We start from the raw sequence: 20,469 nt of genomic DNA, 5'->3' as shown, positions 1-20,469 counted from the left end.
ACAACTAACTCAAACTCGGGTTAATTGGGTAGGCCCCAAATAGTGTTGGCCCAGTGCCCCCAAAGTTAACAGGCCACCCCTGCATAGAGTCACGTAGCGACCAAAGCGAGAAGATAAAAAACTGCTAGATGTTTTTCTGTTAAGCAGACAATGCCATTTTCTTAGCACAAAACGTCTGCTTAGTAGCGGCATAAGTGTGACACATCCTATTCTTCACATGCAAATGTTTTACTGAGAGCTATTCGCAAGACAGACTGCATTATACCCTATTCAGACGAGGCTAATAAAACTGGGTTCAGTAAACCAAAGTAAAATTTTTATAGCACATTTCAGTATAGCTAAATAAGCTCTGGTTTCAAAAACGGGATCTAAGCCCGGTTTATAAGCATCGCCTGTAAAGAGTATTACGGGCTTCGTCGCCGTTTGCGTTCGCTTGCTAACGGGTCAGTTGTATCCTTTGACAGCCCCTCGCTAGGGGGAGATTTTCTTCTTGTGATGACGTCACTCCGTTACTAGCTCTCAGTAAAATATTCCCCAAAGTGACAAACTTATGGAACAATAGGTGGTTTTTTTTCGCTTGTCCGGGAACAAAAAGTGTAAACTTTTTACCCTAAGACGTTTTATTCGCCTGTTCCCGGGTTAAGATTTACCCTGTCCCGAATTTTGTTCGCTTGTTCCGGAGTATTAGGGTTACACTTTTTACTCCTCCTCGAAAGGAGGTGTAGAGGGAGTAATCTAGTTTTGTCGTCTGCTTAAATTTCGTTGCACGAAAATATGACGGAAAACTTTTTATAAATAACCTTTAACCTTTAACTACTCCCTTCCTACTCCAAATCGTTTTTTCGTCAAGACAGAATTGAAGTAAAATGACGTCATATGGCTACACTTTTTAACCTTCTCAAAAAACCCAGAACAGGCGAAAAAAAACCACCTAATATTACAGACTTAAGGTAGTGGCTAATGAACTTTTCGCGTTGACCGCTACGTGGCTCTATGTAAACTTAAAATCGTAATAATGTCCAAAGCCAGATATAGTTTGACGTTACCCGTGTTACTTTACCATTGAGAATATCACACTTAGGTTATGGCAATGATAAAAAATTAAAGTAGAGTTGACCAAATAAGGTTTTCCGGAGGATTTGACTTACTAAGATACGCACCTGAGTGCTCGATCAAGTTTACTTGGCCATTATGGTTGAAACGGCTGCAAAGCTCTTACGATGCTCACTGTATCCATTTAAAAAAAGCGCCTTAATATCATACAAGATGCTGTAAAGTCATTGACCCTCGGCACCCCCGCGAAGATTTAAAACGGGGCGGAAAGGCAGCGTTGCCAGCCTATAGTATAATTATCGTTATGTACGATGAATTGTCCTTCTAGCCATGTTCAATAGCATCTGGTACGATATCCCAACATTTATATATTTATATTCGACATCAACTAAACTGCTAAGCTACGGTAATCAGTTGAAATGATTCATACTCATTAGCTAAACACTTTGCTGAAGAACAATAATCCACTATTTACTTTTTTCCGTTAAAGTATCATATTATTTTGTTTCTTATAGAGTAATGGCAGTGCTACGTCACACAACGTCACTCATGCTTTTTCCTATTCATAAAAAATTCGCGCCCACAATGGCGGCCATGGCCATAGTTACGGAGTGCTACTACTCTATTCCAAGAATTAACGCTCTCGTTAGAAAACGCAATTATACTGTAAATATGGAAAGATATCGTGTTTACGTGAGTTTTGCAAACGATATTTTTTATTTAATGTTTTCAATCGTTCGATTGTTAAATATTCGATAATTTGCAGCATTATAAAGTTACCCGATTCGACTGGCAACGAAAATGTATAAAATAGTTCCCAGAAACGCTTACCATGGAATTTTCCCATGCGCTTACTAAACGTTTCTAACGCGTATGCCCCCTGCAAAATATTCACCTTCGGTCACATCGTCTCTTCCCTCCCGGAAAGGCCGGAATTCACGCGCGAAGGTTGTCAACGTGACTGGAGGTTCACGTTTGAAGTTTTGAAATGTACAAGATTTTAATAAATCCAACCTTTTGTATCTTTTTATCTTTAGTAATTTTAAATGTAATAAGTTGCGCTAGATTAAATACTCCTCGCGTTCTTTTGCCTCCAAATTATGGATCTTCGAAAAATACTTTCACGCTCATTGTCTCAGAATCTGAAGGAGGTTGCTACAAATGGTAAGGCTTAGTCATGTATTTACAGAAGTCAAAACCGGTTTTGTCATTCGAAAGGCAGAAATTCTTCGTTATTTTGATATTTATTACAATATTTTCTTTGCTTTTTTGGTAGGTCAACAACCAAGCCAGATATTGTTTCTGTCACTCCACTAGGTGAACCATGTAGTTCAAGAGCAATTGTATCGTCTGTCTACGATGCTAAACTACCTCAAATTTCCATTATAACAGCTGAGGACAGTGGTAATAATTACTATGAAATTGTTTAAAATCTTAGGACTGTGTTTTTCTAATGATTAATTTTCCCATTCTAGTGAACCATTTAATTTTAAGATGTGACGTTGTAGTTGATGCGGTAGACTCAATAGAATTTCTTACAACTTCGAGACAACTATTCCTTGGCGATGCTCCAACTGTAATTGAAGTCATGGGGAAAAACAAACAAGGAGATACATTCTCCACACTAAATGGAATAGAATTTGAATGGACATTAGATTCTACAGATAACACATTGAGGTATTTAGAAGCGCACTAGTTAAGTAGACAGGTTTTATTAAAAAATATTGTCGTATGTTCAGATTTTTGAAATTTTCTGATTCTACCTACGAGACGCCAGAGTTTATTAAAACTCTTGAGGATAAGGGTCTGCATGGAAATATGATACTAATAGAAAGCTTGAAAACTGGAAGTTCTAAAGTTCATGTCCGACTACGTGATCCTTCATTTATGGTGTGTAAAATATTAATATTTTGTATTAGTTTTAGCATATTTGTAATAGAATGTTATTTATAGAATGTTCAACCAGCTGATATCATTTTAATTGTCGCGGCTAATGTAGTATTAAATCCAGCATATGATGTTAACCTGTTAAGAAACTCTAAAATTCATTACAAAGTGGATTTAATTAAGGATGGCAGAGCATCTGGTAAAGCCTTTTTTCACTTTTAATTTTTATATTTAATACTCTCTTTTTTCTAGAAATTCCTTTGCCATCTGACCAATATTATTTAGAAGTTGCTGACTCTGAAGTAGCTAAATTAGATGTAGACATGTCCATTGTCACTGCTAAGAAAATTGGACATACCAGCATAACCCTTAAAGATAAAAGTATATAAATTTTTTTTTGTAATTAGTTATGGGGTGATTAATAATTATTCATTAAACTGTCTAGATGCCAGAGAAAATGTGGAACCTAAACCTCAGCTAACAGCAGGGATTCATGTTGTAGAACCTAGTTACATGTGTATGTTTATAATTTTATTGGAGTTTTAATTCACTCATTTAAATATATATATTTCATTTATTGCTGCAGTATTTGACATTACACCTGGGGGAAATTGGGCGCTACAAGAACTGACGCATTACGAAATTACCCTTAAAATATATGATGACCGTCACCACAAAATTTACCCCAGTGATGTAAGATCAATTAAATAATTCCACAATTAAAATAAGTAAAAAAATTTTCATTTTTAGAACCTTCGAACTGATGTTCATTTCCACACCAAATACTTCCATGTTAATTACCAATCTCCAAATGGAACTTACTTTGTTGTCAAAACATTACTTCCAGGTCCAACTAAAATTTGGGCTGAAATTAAAGGAATTGAGGTTGATGGTCGCGTTGTTAAAATTACCTCACCTTCCAAAGTCACTCAAGATGTTACTATTTACCAATTTCTTCAAGTTGAACCCAGCATTATTCTAATGCCTTATGATCCAGTTGAAAAGTCTTCGTACTCTTTGAAACTCAATGTAAATGATTAAAGTTTGATTCTACTTGATAGATTAATTTTAAAGTGTTTGGTTTTGAAAATAGGCCAAAGGAGCTACGGGAATTTATCACTGGCATTCTGAGAATTCAACATTAGGCTCGGTCTCCTACAAACCAGATGAAGCCAGCAAAAATGCATTGGTAAAAACTTGGGGGCCAGGTGATATTGTAATTCGAGCCAGAGATGCCCAAAATTCAGTCTTCCAAGCATCTGCTTTTGTATGTTTTTCACTTTTCTATTATAATTTTCTTATAAACCTTACATAAACTTAAATCTTATTTTAGATTTCTATTCAAACTATTGCTGATTTGGAAATATTACCCACAATTGTTGAGGCTGAAATTGGAAATGAAGTTATCATTCCATTAGCTCTTTATGGTTATGAAGATGCTGGTACATTTATGGCAAAAATTATAGTTTTTCAACCTTTTTGTGCTTAACTGACTTTATTTCTTTAGAAAAACAGAAGAGGAAGATATTTGATTCATGTGCAGATATTCCCATAACTGTAGAAGTGGTAGAAAAAACTAGAGTAAAATATGATCCTGATGCAAAATTTCCGGCTCTTGGAGATGGTTGTCGCAGCTTAGCTTTTAAATGCATATCAGTCGGCTATTCTCGAATATTTGTACAGTATGATGCTCTAGATTTGCATTTGAAGACTACCGCTGTTGTTGCTTGTCATAAACCATTAAAAGTAAATTCCAGTTATTTTAATTTTTTTGTCATATTAAGTTCAGTGTTATTTCAGCCTGTTTTCCCTGCTCGTATGATGCTTCTGCCATTGGGTGGTACTGCTGAAATAGTTTTCGAAGGAGGCCCTCGTCCTTGGCCATTGTTTAAAGAAGGACACGTAATTAACTGTAAATATTAATAGTAAATTAGTAATATAGATTTGTCATTATACTTTAATTAAAATGTATTTTTTTTTAGTGAGAGAACTAGATACATCAATGTCAAGCAATTACATTATTAAAGATCCTATTCGCTATAATAGTGAGCTTTATGATATTCACATTCAATGCAATAACCTTAATGTTTCTGTTAATTTCAGAGGATTTGCACGTTTTTAAAGTTGTATGTTCCGAATTAGGAGAAACTGTAAGAAAAAGTTTATATTATTACTTTGAATTATGTTTAATTTTTTTTATTGGTTTTAGTCTCTTGAAATAAATGTTGGTAACCGAAAATCTCCGACAAACCCAAACCCTGCTCTCTTAAAATCGGATATACAGTTAAGTGTAACGTGTTTGAAATAAGCTTTGTTTTATTTAAATTTCTTTACATTGTCCATAGACTCTGTTGCGGAGTTCCTGAAGAAATATTTTTAAAACCCGTTATTAAAGGTCCAGATGGGAAGAAAATGCCTTGTCCTATTACAGATGATTCTATTAGAGTAGATATTATATTGAATAGAGTTTTCATTTCCTAAAATTTTCCTTTTAAAATTTATTTATTTTAGATACCAATGCAAAACTATGATAAATTTGATATTGACATTTGGGCCAAAGATAGCAAGGGGCGGAAATTTTCGAATTTAACCTCCCTAGAAATATTTTGGGAGCTATCGGATTATAGCTTAGGAAAACTTGATTTAGATAAAGATGTTATCGTCAATTTCAATGGTGCCAATGGCTTTAAAAGAATAAACCGAAGTAAGTTTTAATTTCAGATCGTTTGTAGTTCCTAAAGTATCATTACCGTTTATTATTTTATTTAGATTACAGAGTGTTTCACCCTTCTGGAAGGGAAGGTCCACTAAAAATTACTGCCAGAATAACTGGATTTCGAAGTGAAATCTTGAATAAAGCTGGTGTTACAACAATCCCAGTAAGACTGATTTAAATCATTAGAATGAATGAGCTCTTTTAATCGATATGTTTTCCTAAAGGAATCTTTCAAAGAACCAATAGTCAAGAGTTTATTGGTAGATTTAGTAAATGACGCTTCAATTAGTCCAGGAAAAGCCACTGTATTCAATCATGGTAGCAATAAGGTAAAATGAATTATTCTCATTTTTGTTTTGTGTTTGTGAAGCACGCCTTACAGTTATGTTTTAAACTCATTTCAGGATGAGCTTTAACATTTAGGGCTATTTTTTAACCCAAATTTTTACTTACCAAAAACTTTCTTTTTAAAAGTTAGGGTTTTAAGCATTCAGCATGTCATAATAATATCAAAGATCACTTTAAAGCTTGCTTTTAGTGTTTATATGGAATCTATGTTTTATTTGGTGATGTGCGATTTGTTTTTCTTTCCAAATCCTAAGAACTAAAACTCAAAACTAACACTTCTGTTTCTGAACTTTTATTTTTATTGGGATTATTCTATTTTGGGAGAATGGCTTTTTGGGTGGTGAAAGGTTGTTGAGAACAAAAGCCTTTCTGAAAAAAAGTGGATGTAATTTAACAAATATCAGACGTATGGAGATTTAAGGTTTTTACCTGGATTTCAAGACTTATATGCTCCAAGAGCGAAGATATTACACAATACTTAATATATTCCGGTATAAATAAAAAATTGTTTTTCAAAAATGTCGAATGTTTTTTGTATTCAACCAAAAGGCCATTCTCCAAATGTTGGAAATACACTAAAAAATAAATTAAAAAACGTTTTGTTAAAATTAGGTTGCCTTAAATGTTTCAAAAGGGTCTGGTTACTTTAGTGTTGAAATTAGTGATAAGTCCAAAGCCCAAATTGAATATTTAGAAGAATTAAAACAAATTATGGTAAGAATATCTGGTTTTACAAAAGGACAACCAATTTTCTGACTTTACAAAAATGGTTTCAAGGTGACTCCGAAAGAAGAAGGCTCGGTTATTGTAACAGTTCATGATCTCTGTTTAGAGGCTCAGCAAATAGCAACAGCTGATATTCACATATCTGGAGTGGAAGCTGTTGTTGTTAAAATGGTTGATAAAGTAGGAACCTAATTATTCTCCTTCAAATCTTTGTTTTTTCTCATTAGTCTAATTCTTTTAGGTTGAGCTAAATAAATCTGTAATAGCAGTTGTTCAGGTGTTAGGTTTTGATAAGCTACCACTCGCTGCTAATTTGTACCCACTACTAAACTTGCAACCAGTTCAGTCTTCCTCCATCATTTCCACAAAGTATAGCAATATATTAGAGTAGTTTTATCTTTTTGATGGAGTGTTTATTTTGATTGGCTGTAGGTTACAGAAAGTTCCACATGGAAATGACCTTCAAGCTCTCTACACTGTTACTGGTCTGTCTTTGGGTCAGAGTACGCTTAGCTTTAAGATTGAATCTGCTGGAAATGAATTTGAAAATCTTAAGGATATTAGTGAAAGAAAATTTGTCTCAAGTGATCCTCTTCCTGTGCAGGTAATAAAAATCTACAGTTTCCTTTTTTTATTAGTGCGCTACACATTTTGTGCACTTTAGGTGTTTTCTCCCTTGAGGCTCAATCCAACAAACATAACTCTAGTTGTGGGAGCTTCTTTTGAAGTTATATGCTCTGGTGGACCAGAGTTGCATTCCAGCATTCAGTATTCTATCCAAGATGACTCTATTGCTTTAGTTTCCTCATCAGGAATACTTACTGCTTCAAAATTAGGGAAAACCATGCTTACAGCTCGTTCCATTGATGTTGAAAAGATATCTGGCAAGCAAGTTGTATATTCCCAAGATCAAGCAGTTGTTTATGTTGTACCTCTCAATGGTATCAAGATTCATGCACCACTTAGGCGGTTACAAACTGGAACTAAGGTTAATGATTTTCTGTTACTAAATTATTAAGGTTCATGTTGATGTGTAATACAAATTTTGTTGTTTAGATGCCATTATTTGCAATGGGATTAAATAGTGAAGAAATTCCATTTGCTTTCGGAAGTGCCTTACCTAAACTTTACTTTCATTGGGGCCTTAATAATGCTGAAGTTGTCAGCTTAGAAAATATTTATAAACAAGTGTGTTTATCTTATGACAATACTCAAAAAAGCTTTTTTGGTAATATCAACATTATTTTCAGAGTAATAATTTACAACACGAAGAGAACAACTTTGCAATCCGCGTGGTTGCTCTTCAACCTGGGCAAGTTACCGTTACTCTTGAAGTACGGAGCACTTCAATTTTGGATGGCTCTAAAACTCAAATCAGTGGTATACTTTTCAAAGACGAAGTTCCTATTCAGGTATAATTTTTCAGTTGCTGGGAAAAAGACATTTGAATACTTTAAAACCATAGTGTTTAATAGGTGTTTGCTGATTTGCAACTAACAAAACCCATGATTAATGATGATGTGATTTTAATAACGCCAAATTCAAATTTACTGTTGAAATCTAGCAGGTTTTATATAAACTTTTTCCATTAATTGTTTATGGTGTTGCTATATTGTTTTATTCAACAGGGATAGTTTTGCACGCGTAACTTATAAAGTTTTGCAAACTGACACTAATGAACCCATAATTCAACTGGAAGATAAAAATTTACTGATTTCTGGAGCTCAAACGAGTGATGAAACGCTTAGAGTTACTGCTGTGGATGAATATGGAACTAAGCAAATCAAAACTATTGATGTCCGAGTAAGAATTTCACTATAGCCAAGGAATTAAATATACTCAACTAAATTTTTTTTTAAATTTTGAGTAGGTTAGGAATTTAGCTTACTTAATGGCAAATGCTGAAAGTGGTATCTGGATGAAAGAATCTTCCACTATTCCACTCGGGATGACAGCCACCTTTAAAATTTCTTTCCACGATAATGTTGGCCAAGAATTCCACTCTGCGAATGTACAATTGAAATTTAGGCAGAGCAGGTAGATCGCTTTTATTTATGCTTGGTTTTTCTTTTAGTAATAAATTTGAGTGTTTCCTTAACAGGTTTGATAAAATCCATGTCAATGAAGGAGTTGACAACAAAACTCTCTTAATCAGAGCTTGCGAACCTGGTCCAACTGTTTTGAAAGTTTGGGACACGAGCAATCCTCAAGTAGTTGATTTTATTGGCTTGGTTGTCAAACCCGCGATAGAGCCCTCCGGAGTCAACTTAGTTGAGGGGGATGTTGTGTGTTTTGAGAGCAAGGTTACTTCCAATGAAGGTATTCTTAGTAACATCTATTTATTTTTATATTAGTCATTACCATTTGCAATTGTTTTTATCTGAAAAGGTGAAAATGGTTTATGGGGTAGTAAAACATCAAATATGAATATTCACAAAATTTCTGGAATTGCGGTTGCCATACGGGAGGGAAATGATGTAATTCACTATAGTGTTACGGAAAATCAAGTGACGAAAGCTGAAGTAAGGCTTGTAATAATTCCTTGGATTAACAATTATTGGTGTTCAATTTTTGAATAATTATTTATAAGTTTACTCTTATCTTTAGGTGAACATATTTCCAATTGAAAGTTTTAATATTGGCGTTGGTGTTCAAGGATTCGTTACAAATTCACCAAAATCTGTTATCGATATTCCTATTATTTTGGATGGTCGAAGAGATGCCATTGGCAGTTTTCTTGGTCGAAATTGCTCAAGTGAATTTGGATTTATTCCAACTATAGTCCCACCGTTTACCTGTCACATTGCTTTTGCAAATTTAAAGTTTGCCGAAATTCTTATTGAAAATTTATTAAAAGTAGAACCAAGATTTGACTTAAAAACAGGTATTTTTATAATAACTCTAAAATAGAGTCGAACATAGTAATTTAATTTTCTTTGCTTAATCTCAGGGGAGTACATGTGCCAAATTTGCACAACGAGTGAATTTTCAACAGAACGCTTAAGCATTTTGGAAGCTAATATAATCTTAAAAGTTGAGCATAAAAACTCACATTTAACCAGATCTGTAGAACTCGATTTCCTGCCTGACTTTTATGTGGAAATGAAGAAATTAGTTTTAAGCTCTACAAAATCTTCTTTGAATTTGATAATCAAGGCCAATTCCCAGGTCGCCAAGTGCCTAGAGGTTTGTTCGCATATTGAAACTTTTTCTAAAATTTTATTGCTTTGGTTTATTAATTTTTTTGTTAATTTTAAAGGTTGTACCAAATGACCCTAGTGTTTTATACATTGGCAAACAAACGTCATTAGAAGGACATAAAAACATCCTTATTTTCCCAATCTCATTAAAAAGATGTCCACGCATAAAAGAAGCTCTAAATCAAGTTATTTCCATAAAATGTGATATTACAAACCAGGAAACCTTAATTCCAGTAGAAACGTGTCTCGAAGAAGGCTCGGTAGATGTGAGAACGTGGATGGACTATTTTAGAAACATCCTCATTTTATTAGGAACTTTAATAGCTTGGTATATAGGTAAGATACACATCAAATCTATATTTCAATATATTGTTGCTGGTTATCAAAAGTTTAGCCAATTCATAGAGATTTTGAGATCTAATTGATCCTGATACTGATTTCTCTCAATTTCAATTGAAAGAAAAACCTGACTTTCCTGTCAATGTAGCCATGTTTAAGTTCCAAGGGTATTAGCTATTACAAAGCGCCATCAATCTTTAAGAAAAGTGGTTTTTATTAATCGAAAAAAAATTGTTAAAATCAGTATCTGTAGTTTTCCCTCATTAATCGGTGAAAAATTTGTAATTTTGATACGAATAGATATGATATTTAATCGTTAATGTAATTAACAATATATTTTATTTTCTTAATTTTAAAAAAGGATATAAAGTACTTCTAAGTCCCAAATATGTGGACCTCAGAGGAAAAACAGCACAAACACCTGGTAATATAACTTTTTTTATTTTGCTTATTTAGTAGCACCCAGATTTAATACTGCTATGGTTTTTTTTTGTTTTTAAGCAACGCCAGTTGTAACTCCAGTGAGACCACATTTGTGGACTGTAAGTAATTCTTATCCCAGCGTTACTACTCCATCACCGCATCGCCCTGTTAGCTTTTACACTACTCCATCAAGGACTAATTATTCAGAATACTTACAACCACCTAATTCGTGAAATAGTGGTTAAAAAACACTAAACCTACCCTTTACAAAATGATAGTGAGAAACAAAATATTGAAGGCCCTGAAATTGTCTTCAATCAGTGACGATTTTATTTTTATATTTTTTTTTTTACAACGGAACAAACCTACCCCACAATTTTTCGGGGGAATGGAAGTTCTTGGGTCAAAAATGTTGGGCGATTGTCCTCGGTAACTATTAGAACATAGAAAAACGGGTACGTTGATCGTCACAATTACTTAATTTTGGAGGCGTATTGTTTCTACGTTTTTCCACAATGTTGTAGATTCGCGCATTTTTATAAAACAGTCATTAGTTATTCAAAAAATAACAAATGAGTCGACTTCCATTTGTGTTTTGTTATCATTCAATTAGTCAGTTCATTTTACATCAAAGTTCCCACGAATGTTGAATTCTTTAAAAAAAAAAAAAAAAAAACAAGATATTGTTCTTCCAAACTTTTTTGTTGCGTTTTTTAAAAAAAAACTATTAAAGACATTTTTTTAAGAAAATATTTTATATTCAAAATTTGGCTTACAAAGTGACTAAAAATGTGCTATTTTACACTTCAAAAAGTTCGCTAAGACCGACGCCGTAAATGTGAATATATCCTTCATCATTCGCGGCAAATTTGATTTTGCTCAAATAGCGTTTATTTAATTAGACATCTTTTCGAGGTGTTTTTGAACGGCAATATCGATTAATTAAAGCTATTCTCGGATTTCTTTTAAAAGCGGAAAAAATCGCAATACGCGCGTACTACTCTGTCCCGAGGGCTTTCAATTAAAACGCAGACATCCCAGCCTAATGTGGCTTAAGTAGTTCTTACGTCAGTACAAACACGGTTAGTTAGGAGTCTTCATTCGTATCCGTAAAGGAAAACAAAATCGTCGGCAATAAGGAAAACCCTCTTGAATTGTTCCGTTTAGAGAGCGACGCGAAAGACCAAAGAGATAAATGAAACCTTTGGATTACAAGACAGACGTTGTAAACGTTGCGAAGGGAATGGAAAGGAAAATCGACTTTTCTTAGATAAGGCTTTTTCTTCTCCCTCGGGTGAGCACTCTTCTTTTCTCCCGTAGCTCTCCGATTTGGTTTCCCCTATCGGCCATCAATTGGTTTCTTTCATTAACTTCTTCGGCGTACATCGAAGAGAAAATTAAAGCGCCTCCGAGGAAAACTCGGGTTATAACGAAAAAGTAACATTCCAGAGGTTTGCTCTTTTAATCTTCCTCCACGCGTACTGTGTAGTGAGCGATATACTTGTACCGGAACGGGCCAGTCCCTTAGCCTCTCTGGCTTGTAATTAGAGAACCAGAGAATCCCAGTATGTTCTCTTCGGGGAAAGTTATTAAAGCTTTGTCGCGCTATGGATCTAAAAAACGTTAGCCTAGTTCGTGGAAAAGCTCTCGTAAAGAAGCCCTCGTATGACAATAAATCCGGTAGATTAGAACTTAGTCACCGGAGTTAAGTGCCGCTGACGCTATTCCTTCCGATTTATGACTAGGTTTCATTTTTCCGTAGCTCAAACTGCTCTACGGAACGCGCCGAAACGCTTCTAATCGACTTTATGAAGCGAACCTTTCAACGGTCTCGCGTTTAATCGCGAACTTCGTAGCATATCGACTTTATTGTGGTTACCTTTCTGTGCGGGGTAAAAATGTCAACGTTATGGATAAACCCTTGCATCGCTCTGGCGGTTTCGTGGGCGAAGGAGTCCAGTGGAGCTATCCTGGTGCGTCTCCAGTTTTTTTAAATGGTCACTTCTTGTGACATATCACGCGCGTAGTCCCTGTTACGCCTGTTTTATAAAGGATGCTTGCTACATGCTCACGTTGAGTTACGAATTCGTACTCTTCTACCACTTGAGAGTATCTCAAGATTGTCAGCGGAAAATATTTGAAAACTTTAATACCTCGTTTTAAGATTTTATCGATCGCGAGCATTGTCTGGAAGCTATTCATCACAGTAAAACATATTATTTAAAAAAAAATGGGTTTTTACCTAAGCAACGGAATTCTGGATAAAATATTTAAGATCGGAAGAAACTAGATTACATGACAATACCCAAGGCACGCGAAGAAATAAATCCCCTTTTTCTCTGGCTTCTCCTATTCACGTAGAATTTCCATACGGAACCTTTATACCCCGGTCCAAATATAAAAACTGAATAAAAAAACATTATCTTTATCGACGTAAATAGGTGGATGAATGGAGAAAAATCCCTTGGTAGCTGAGCGAAGGAGAAATGTGACAAAACAATTTTATTATCTCAATCCTTATACCCCGAATAATACGTTTGGAGTATACTGTTCGGATATAGGAAGTAAATAACGTCTTCAAACTACCTGAAAAATGCCACCGAAACAAGAAAACCCATTTTTGTCGTCCGTAATAGAGTTAGACATTTCGAAAATTTAAATTGAAACTAGAGTAATATTAGCAAGGTGGCTGACCTAATAAATAACCTTTAAATTGAAGTAGGGTTCTTCTATAATCGTGATAAAACTGGTATCCGCCGGCCTTAGATATCCATCGGAAATCCTGAAAAGGGGAAATCTCTCCATCAAAACGGAAGCTCTGTACAGAAAGAAAGAGAGAGAGAGAGAGAAGGCAGCTGGTCCAGCTGGAGGATGGCTGTAAAAAAGAAAGAGTTTATCGCCGTCTCGGTTCCTAATCCTTTAGTTGAAAGCTTATCTTTTTTACGCGTTCTTTGTCACGGAAGCAAGCCAGCGATTTTGCCTCGCTCTACCTCTTTCCAGCACTTTATTCTAGTTTTTGTTTTTCTCTTTACTTTCTCCGCAAAATTACCAAGACTTCTGTATGAGAGAATATATGTACCGAAAGAAAACGAGAGGAAATGTGTTTCGGAAAACTGACAGAACACTCTAGTTTCTCACAGTCTCTCGGAGCCCAGAAATTGTTTAGAGACTGGTAAAGAATTGTTATTTTCGTTTCGCTTCTACGACATATAGTAGAGAGGGTAACAACCTTGTTAGCTGTGTTTTTATTTTGAATATTGTTATTATGTTTTGGTTGTTTTATAGGGTGCAGACAGATTACAAACATTCCAATGATATTTTCGTCAAAATTAATATTGTAAAAAAATTGTAAACATTTATATTCTAGTTGTAATAGATCGATATTCATTTTAAAACTCCAAGAGACTCAAGTCTACTAAGAACGTATTTAGCTTCGCGAGAAAAGTGAACCAAGGCAACGCTATAGGCTGTGCTCTCATACTTTCTCTATAGCGCCATCTGGACGTGTCTAAACAAGGATAAATAAAATATTTTTTGAATAATATTTTTCAAAAACGTTTTACATTTACTATAAAAATGGGTACAACTACATTTTTGACTGTACTAAATGTTTACTTGAGACCGGGCCCTTTTGACAAATTTCTGCCAAAAATCGAACTAGATGCTTTGAACTAGTCTGCTTATTGTGTGATCTTTCGGTTGTTAGACTGGCTCTGTATTTTACAGCTAATAATTATTCCGTTATTTTGAGACATTCCATGGAAACTTATGAATTAAAGCATACTCTAAAGAAAGAATGATCAGTACTATTTATGCAATAGGGACAGTTTATAAATATTCGAGTCATAGTTTTAAGTTAGTAGGCTATAAAAAAAAATCATTTCTGCTCCACCGTCGCGACAGGCCCGGACTGGCCATAAGGGTGATCGGGCGCGCGCCCGGTGCGCCCCAAGGGTAAAAAAGGGCTCGGCGCCCATAAAGTGCGAAACATAGTTCCCCCGATAACGGATCGCCCTATGGTCAAAAAGGTTCGGGCAGTGAAAAAATTTCACCAAAACTCGAAAATAATAAAACAGAAATATAAATACATCCGTATTAAATTAAAAACAACAACCTCACTTCTTGAACAATAAAATATTTTATTTATAAAAACGACGACTAGTTTCGTTACCCCTTCGGGAACATCATCAGTATTATCCAAATACTCATTTTGCTTTCCTGAGTACGGCGGCTACTAACGTAATAATAACAGTGAATTAGAAGTCAATTGGATACTCTGTAGTTGCCTTTTTCTATAGATCACTCATTTAACAGTTGACACTGACATAAAAATTTGTAAATTCTTTTTATATTCGTTTTTTTTTATTACTTAATTATTTTTACATGATTTTGATAACACATATAGTAATTGGTTAACAAAGTTTAATAATCCTGAATAAACGGTTTTAAATCGTAAGAACCAACCAGTGTGGACCATGGACGTTACATATTCGAAAGTGAAACTAAAACTATATCGTTTCCCTCAAACGTGACCTATTTTAAATTATGTAGTAGGGTGCACGACCACACAAGACTAAATAATAATGTGTTTTGGTAATACTCATATACCGTGTTACCGTTATACAGGGTGCTTTGAATTGCTCTGACTGAACGTGTTTTGAAGAAAACAAGCTGTCCATAGGGGCTAAATAGCCTTCGCATTTTTGTACGTAAACGAAATAAATCACGTTAAAAGATTAAATTCCTTAAAAAATTACATGTTATTTACCTAAACGCCAATTTATGGTCGAGTTATTTTATGGTGAAGCCAATCGTATCGCGCATAGGGTTAGTGAATTGTTCACCGTTCGATATCCATATAGAAGACCAAGCCGAAACACCGTTCGTGGAGCTGTTCGTGACTTTCAGACTTACGGAAACGTCAATCCCAAATTTCGTGGACCAGGTCGTCAAAACATCAACATGGAAAACACCGTTCTAGCCTATTTTGTTGCGTATCCTCGAGCAAGCGTCAATTATCGAGGAACTACGTGTGGAACACTCTTCACAATCACAACTTCCATTCGTATCGAGCGACCAGGCTCTGCACGAAGGAGATATGTAAAGTAGATTTGATTTCTGAAACTGGCTAATAACCATGTGTGATGAGAATCCAAATTTCATCAATCAAATGCTGGTGACCGACGAGTGTTCCTTTGGGAGAGACGGGCCTTTCAACCATCAAAACGCCCACATGTGGTGTGACGAAATCCTCACTAGGGTTTCCCTCACCATCATCAACAACAACTCCGACTGAATGTTTGGGTGGGTTTGCTCAGGGATCGAGTTATTGGCCCATTTTTCCTCTCAGCTCGACTTAATGGACAACGCTACTTGGCGCTTTTGCAGAACGAAATAGCAGACGATTTAGAAGGTATTCCGTTGGAAGCTTACAGACAGATGTGGTACCAAGATGACGGCGCACCACCCCACGTATCTAGATGTGTAGTGGAGCATCTTAACCACGAGCTCCCTCAGCGTTGAATTGGCAGGAACGGTCACGTTCGATGGCCTGCGAGGTCTCCGGACCTAACTCCGTTCATCAAAGCACAAGTTTACGTAACGCCCGTAGGGAACATCGAAGATTTGCATCACCGAATCATTGCAGCCTTCGAACTTGTCACTCCTGATATGATCAGACGCTCGTTTCAAAACATGCTTCATCGTGCCGAAGAATGTATCGCGGCAAACGTAGTTATCATAGAATCTCTCTTGTAAAATTCTTATGGTTATTCGAATAAAATGTTTAATTAAATCTTTCAGACATTTCTTTCATTTACGTACAAAAATGCGAAGGCTATTGGCCCCTATGGACAGCTTTTTTTCTTCATCAGCTCATGTCCTCGTGAAAAGTGTTCTTTTCCAATGAAACCAATTTCTTTGAACACTTTCGACAGCACTCTACAACTTTCTCATCGAAACGTTTTTCCTAGCACCTACCGGTAAAAAATATTTTTTTACAGACACCCAAAATTATTTCCGATTTTTCTTAAATGTAGGATTTAAAGCGATCCTACACTAGAAATAATACCCCTGCAAATTTCGCAACTCTATCTCTTGCAGTTTCTGAAAAAATGCCCAGTCAGAGCATTTCAAAACACCCTGTACTTTTAACCAGTTTAATAAGAATTAAAAACCAATGTTAAAAAAAGACTTAAATAATTTAGACCTGTAACAACAGAAGTCTATAATAATTTAATAGCAAACACCTTTAGCGGAGGCCCTGGCCGGGGGGTGTATAATAGAGTTCTGATCAAAGACATTGGCGCCCTTAGCTTTTCCCGCCCGGTGCGCCTTTTGATACCCAGTCCGGGCCTGCGTCGCGACATATTAGGAGTCTGATTGCGTACAGTAAATTCCTAATACATTTCCTAGGTTTTGGCGAGCTTATTAAGTGTCTTGCTTTTTCCAGAATTATTATTTGAGATCGTTAATATTTAAAATTTTCATCGTACCTTTTCACTAAAGGATTTTTTAAGTACGTCACCATTAGCCTTTTTGGCCAAAGCGAGAAGCCGCTACGTGGCTCTATGAACATTGAAAAGGCTAATAGGTGTTGAAATCCATAAAATTAAACAAAAAATTTAAATTATAAAATGCGTCACAAGTTTAATCTTTTTAGTACTTTATTGGCACGCGAGTTTCGCGCATGGACAATTTCAAAATCTTTATGAACTCCAGCTCAATAGCTATAGCTAGTAACGCAGAAAAAACATTTACACTTGACCTTCCGTATTTTATAGAACCACCTATTTTATGGTGGTTTTCGTGAAACTGAACACAAATTGCGATAAAGCTACATCGTTTCGCTCGACGTTTTAGTTCTGCAAATTGGAATTCTTAAGGCTTTGCACCCTTTTCTGGATACTTAAATTACCATATAAATTATCCTTAAAGGGCTTTCTTTTTTTAAAAGGGGCTCAGCTTCTTTCCATGACGGAACGTAATCGTCCGCCGTACGTTGACAGGGATATTTAGCGCAGAGGCTTATTTGGGAATAAAGGCGCGAAAAGCGCAATAAAAGGAATCCGTGTAAACGTGGCCGGAAGTCATCCGCCTCTTTCACAACTCCCTTTTTTTTTGCAGACTCGGCGGCAAACGACCCGTGATTATTCATAGAGAGGGAGGTAGGTCTAAAGCGATAAAAGCATTCCCTCTTTCTCTTTCAAAGCAGGGACCTCCCTTTTTCTTATAGCCATCCACTCTTGGAATATACGTAAGCCTTCGCGCCTTTCCAGATGAACCTTTGGGGGACGATATCTTTTAACTATATCTACACGGGTCAATTCGTGTCCGCCCATAAGGCAGTCTTTGTTTTAAAATCATTATCGCAACGCCTACTAACCGTGTTTTTAATGAAAGTAGGCTTAATTTTGAAACTTTATCGAACGTTCTTCTCTTAAGACTTGGTCAGACACCCGGAAAAGAACTATTTTCTAAACTAATTAGGATGGCTGGCTTTTACGGGGATAAAGAGCGTTCTTGGCTAACTCTGTCGTGCTACTGTCTATTTGACGATGCTATCGAACCTTATTTACTCAACTCTTTCAGCAAACCCGAATTATTCGAATAGCCCGCGTGGTTAAGAATCGTTTTCTTATCTTGGAACGATTTGCGTACAAATCCCCGGAAATTTGAGAATTTGAGACCTTCCTCTCCTGTAAATGACTCTTTGGGGACTCAAGACGTGCTAAATACGTACAAACGCTTTGTAAAATTGCACCTTTTTGTCTTCGAGCACGCTGGTATCCATACTCCGCTGTCCACTTGGCTGCAATACGAGATTAAATGGGCCAATTCTTCTTTATAATATTCACGCGGGAATAGTCTGCAAGTTGTCTATTTTCATTCCTTTCAGTAATTTTGGGTTAAAGTAAGGCGAGTATGACTCAATGATTTATATATAAAGTAAAACAATGTTAATATGACCGTTAATTTTAATAAGAAAAAACGCGGTACTTCGACAGAAAATGCCATCAATCCAAGATGCCTTCGAGGCGGTTTCTAAATTAAGACGAATAAATTGAAGAATTTACAAAGATTTTACCACGCGTAAAATGAAAGCTCTAAAACGAACGAGATATTAAAATACAAAATGTGTACATGGGTACAGAATCAAACGTTGCCTAAACAAATCAAATAATTTAAAAATTAAAATACAGAACTATTACCTAAAATGTTTAAACGAAACGGAAGTTAACAAAGGCATATTCTGCCGAAGTACTGCGTTTTTACACACAATCCAACGGATTTGGGTGTATTGGTTTCACGTGCAGTGTAGCCAATGCCGCCGTGTCGTACATAGCTCTTTACCAGTTAGGGTTATAAATTTCAACGACGCTACATTTGCCGGCCTCGGTATCCCAATATAATATAAAAAAGTTAATTATTTTATCATTTTAGTGGTTTTCGCGGAGTAATAGACCTTAAAATGCGTAATGAGTTTTCTATTACAGAAGGCATTATATGCATTTCTGAAAATTATGACGAAATTTTTTATGAACCTACCATTTAAATATTGAATAATGCGTTTTGTTAAGTATAGTTTGGCTTAAAAATTAGTTTCCGCGGAGTATTTTCGAAATTTTTTAATTATAATACATTTTGGCAAACCGAATATCTCAGAAATTAAAAAAAAAACTAGAAATAAATGGAATTTGATTTTAAATTAGCGCCCTCGATTAGAAAAATACACATTCTAACTCAAAATTTTAAAACAATTGTCAATAATGCATGTCTGAAACGTTGGGCAGTACACTGGAACCATTTAATTTACTCGACTTATTTTCAAAGGGTTTGTGGCTGGGCTAATGCTTAAAATCAGGAAGCTCTATACACACTGGGAATATCTATGAAAGACTATGGTGGCCCTGACTATTCTCATAGAAACTGGAGTGTTTTACAGGAGAGATTTGGCTCGCGACGTGCTAAGCGAGACTCGACTCCTAGTCGACATTAAGCCTTGGTCACTTACCTCCTTTGCTCTTTTTTAACCAACTAAATACGTGATATTACGCGAAACTAGAGCAGTTTGCCGAAGAACATGACAAATTCTTCAAGATCTTCAATGCTATAACCTAATCGGGGTATTTTATATTCATTTTCTGGTAAGTCTATTTTCCTTCTTTCTTTCTTTCTTCTAAGCAACGGTAGCCGGCCAATGAATTGCAAAACCGCGTAATGTCTTAAATTTCAGGTCAGATTATCTACCATCTCCGTTTTTAAATTTTTCCCAGTACGAGACAGGTAAAGCTTTGTCATCACCATCTAGAGTCATTTCACCCCCTAGTAGACCCTGGATGTCAGCTTTGATTTAGCTAGCTTTCCATTAAAACAATCTCTGATTTGTTTAATCTTTAAATTAAGTGTTAACAGGACCATGTAATTAATTTGAAATAAAAGTTTGTCACTCGGTTATCATTCAAACTCTAAATTTGAAGGGTGATAAGATGGTGTTTAAATAAGGTAAATAAATCTGTAATAAGGGGTAGCTTTCTAAATAATTATAAAACTGTGGTATGAAGATGTAACTTGGGATTAGTTACCCCATAGAGAGACTAGTAATTAACATTTTTAATAGGAAGAATTTTAATTAGAAATAACGATTTTCGTTTAGTCGTCTCATGGGGAATTTCAATTAACTGAGGCCTGCTAAATTATGTTTTCTCTCCATCACGGGTTTCTTCAATTTGAGTCATTATTTAGCTGATTTGAGCTCTAAATACAAATCTTTTGGCC

At 35.6% G+C, this 20,469-nt stretch overlaps 1 protein-coding gene across 1 annotated transcript; it reads left to right on the top strand.

The window, feature by feature from the left end:
- Positions 1 to 1,878: 1,878 nt before the first annotated feature.
- Gp210 (nucleoporin 210) lies at positions 1,879 to 11,442 on the top strand. Its single transcript, XM_090177490.1, has 37 exons — positions 1,879 to 2,217; positions 2,330 to 2,457; positions 2,529 to 2,730; positions 2,793 to 2,943; positions 3,007 to 3,139; positions 3,193 to 3,321; positions 3,386 to 3,457; positions 3,527 to 3,633; positions 3,691 to 3,969; positions 4,034 to 4,207; positions 4,274 to 4,382; positions 4,448 to 4,686; positions 4,741 to 4,852; positions 4,923 to 4,985; positions 5,044 to 5,090; positions 5,150 to 5,223; positions 5,286 to 5,385; positions 5,452 to 5,644; positions 5,710 to 5,819; positions 5,881 to 5,985; positions 6,617 to 6,718; positions 6,782 to 6,910; positions 6,972 to 7,099; positions 7,163 to 7,334; positions 7,395 to 7,718; positions 7,787 to 7,918; positions 7,981 to 8,142; positions 8,206 to 8,297; positions 8,359 to 8,533; positions 8,601 to 8,767; positions 8,832 to 9,049; positions 9,119 to 9,252; positions 9,338 to 9,614; positions 9,681 to 9,916; positions 9,990 to 10,266; positions 10,631 to 10,693; positions 10,771 to 11,442. The coding sequence occupies exons 1-37, from the start codon at positions 2,042 to 2,044 to the stop codon at positions 10,923 to 10,925; spliced, it is 5,646 nt and encodes a 1,881-aa protein (XP_090033616.1). The 5' UTR covers positions 1,879 to 2,041; the 3' UTR covers positions 10,926 to 11,442.
- The last annotated feature ends 9,027 nt before the right edge of the window (positions 11,443 to 20,469 follow it).

Source organism: Leiobunum rupestre, chromosome 6 (assembly GCF_980474605.1).
Source record: "Leiobunum rupestre chromosome 6, qqLeiRupe1.1.hap1, whole genome shotgun sequence".
Lineage (NCBI taxonomy): Eukaryota > Metazoa > Arthropoda > Arachnida > Opiliones > Sclerosomatidae > Leiobunum > Leiobunum rupestre.
This window is presented reverse-complemented; position numbering and strand designations above follow the sequence as displayed.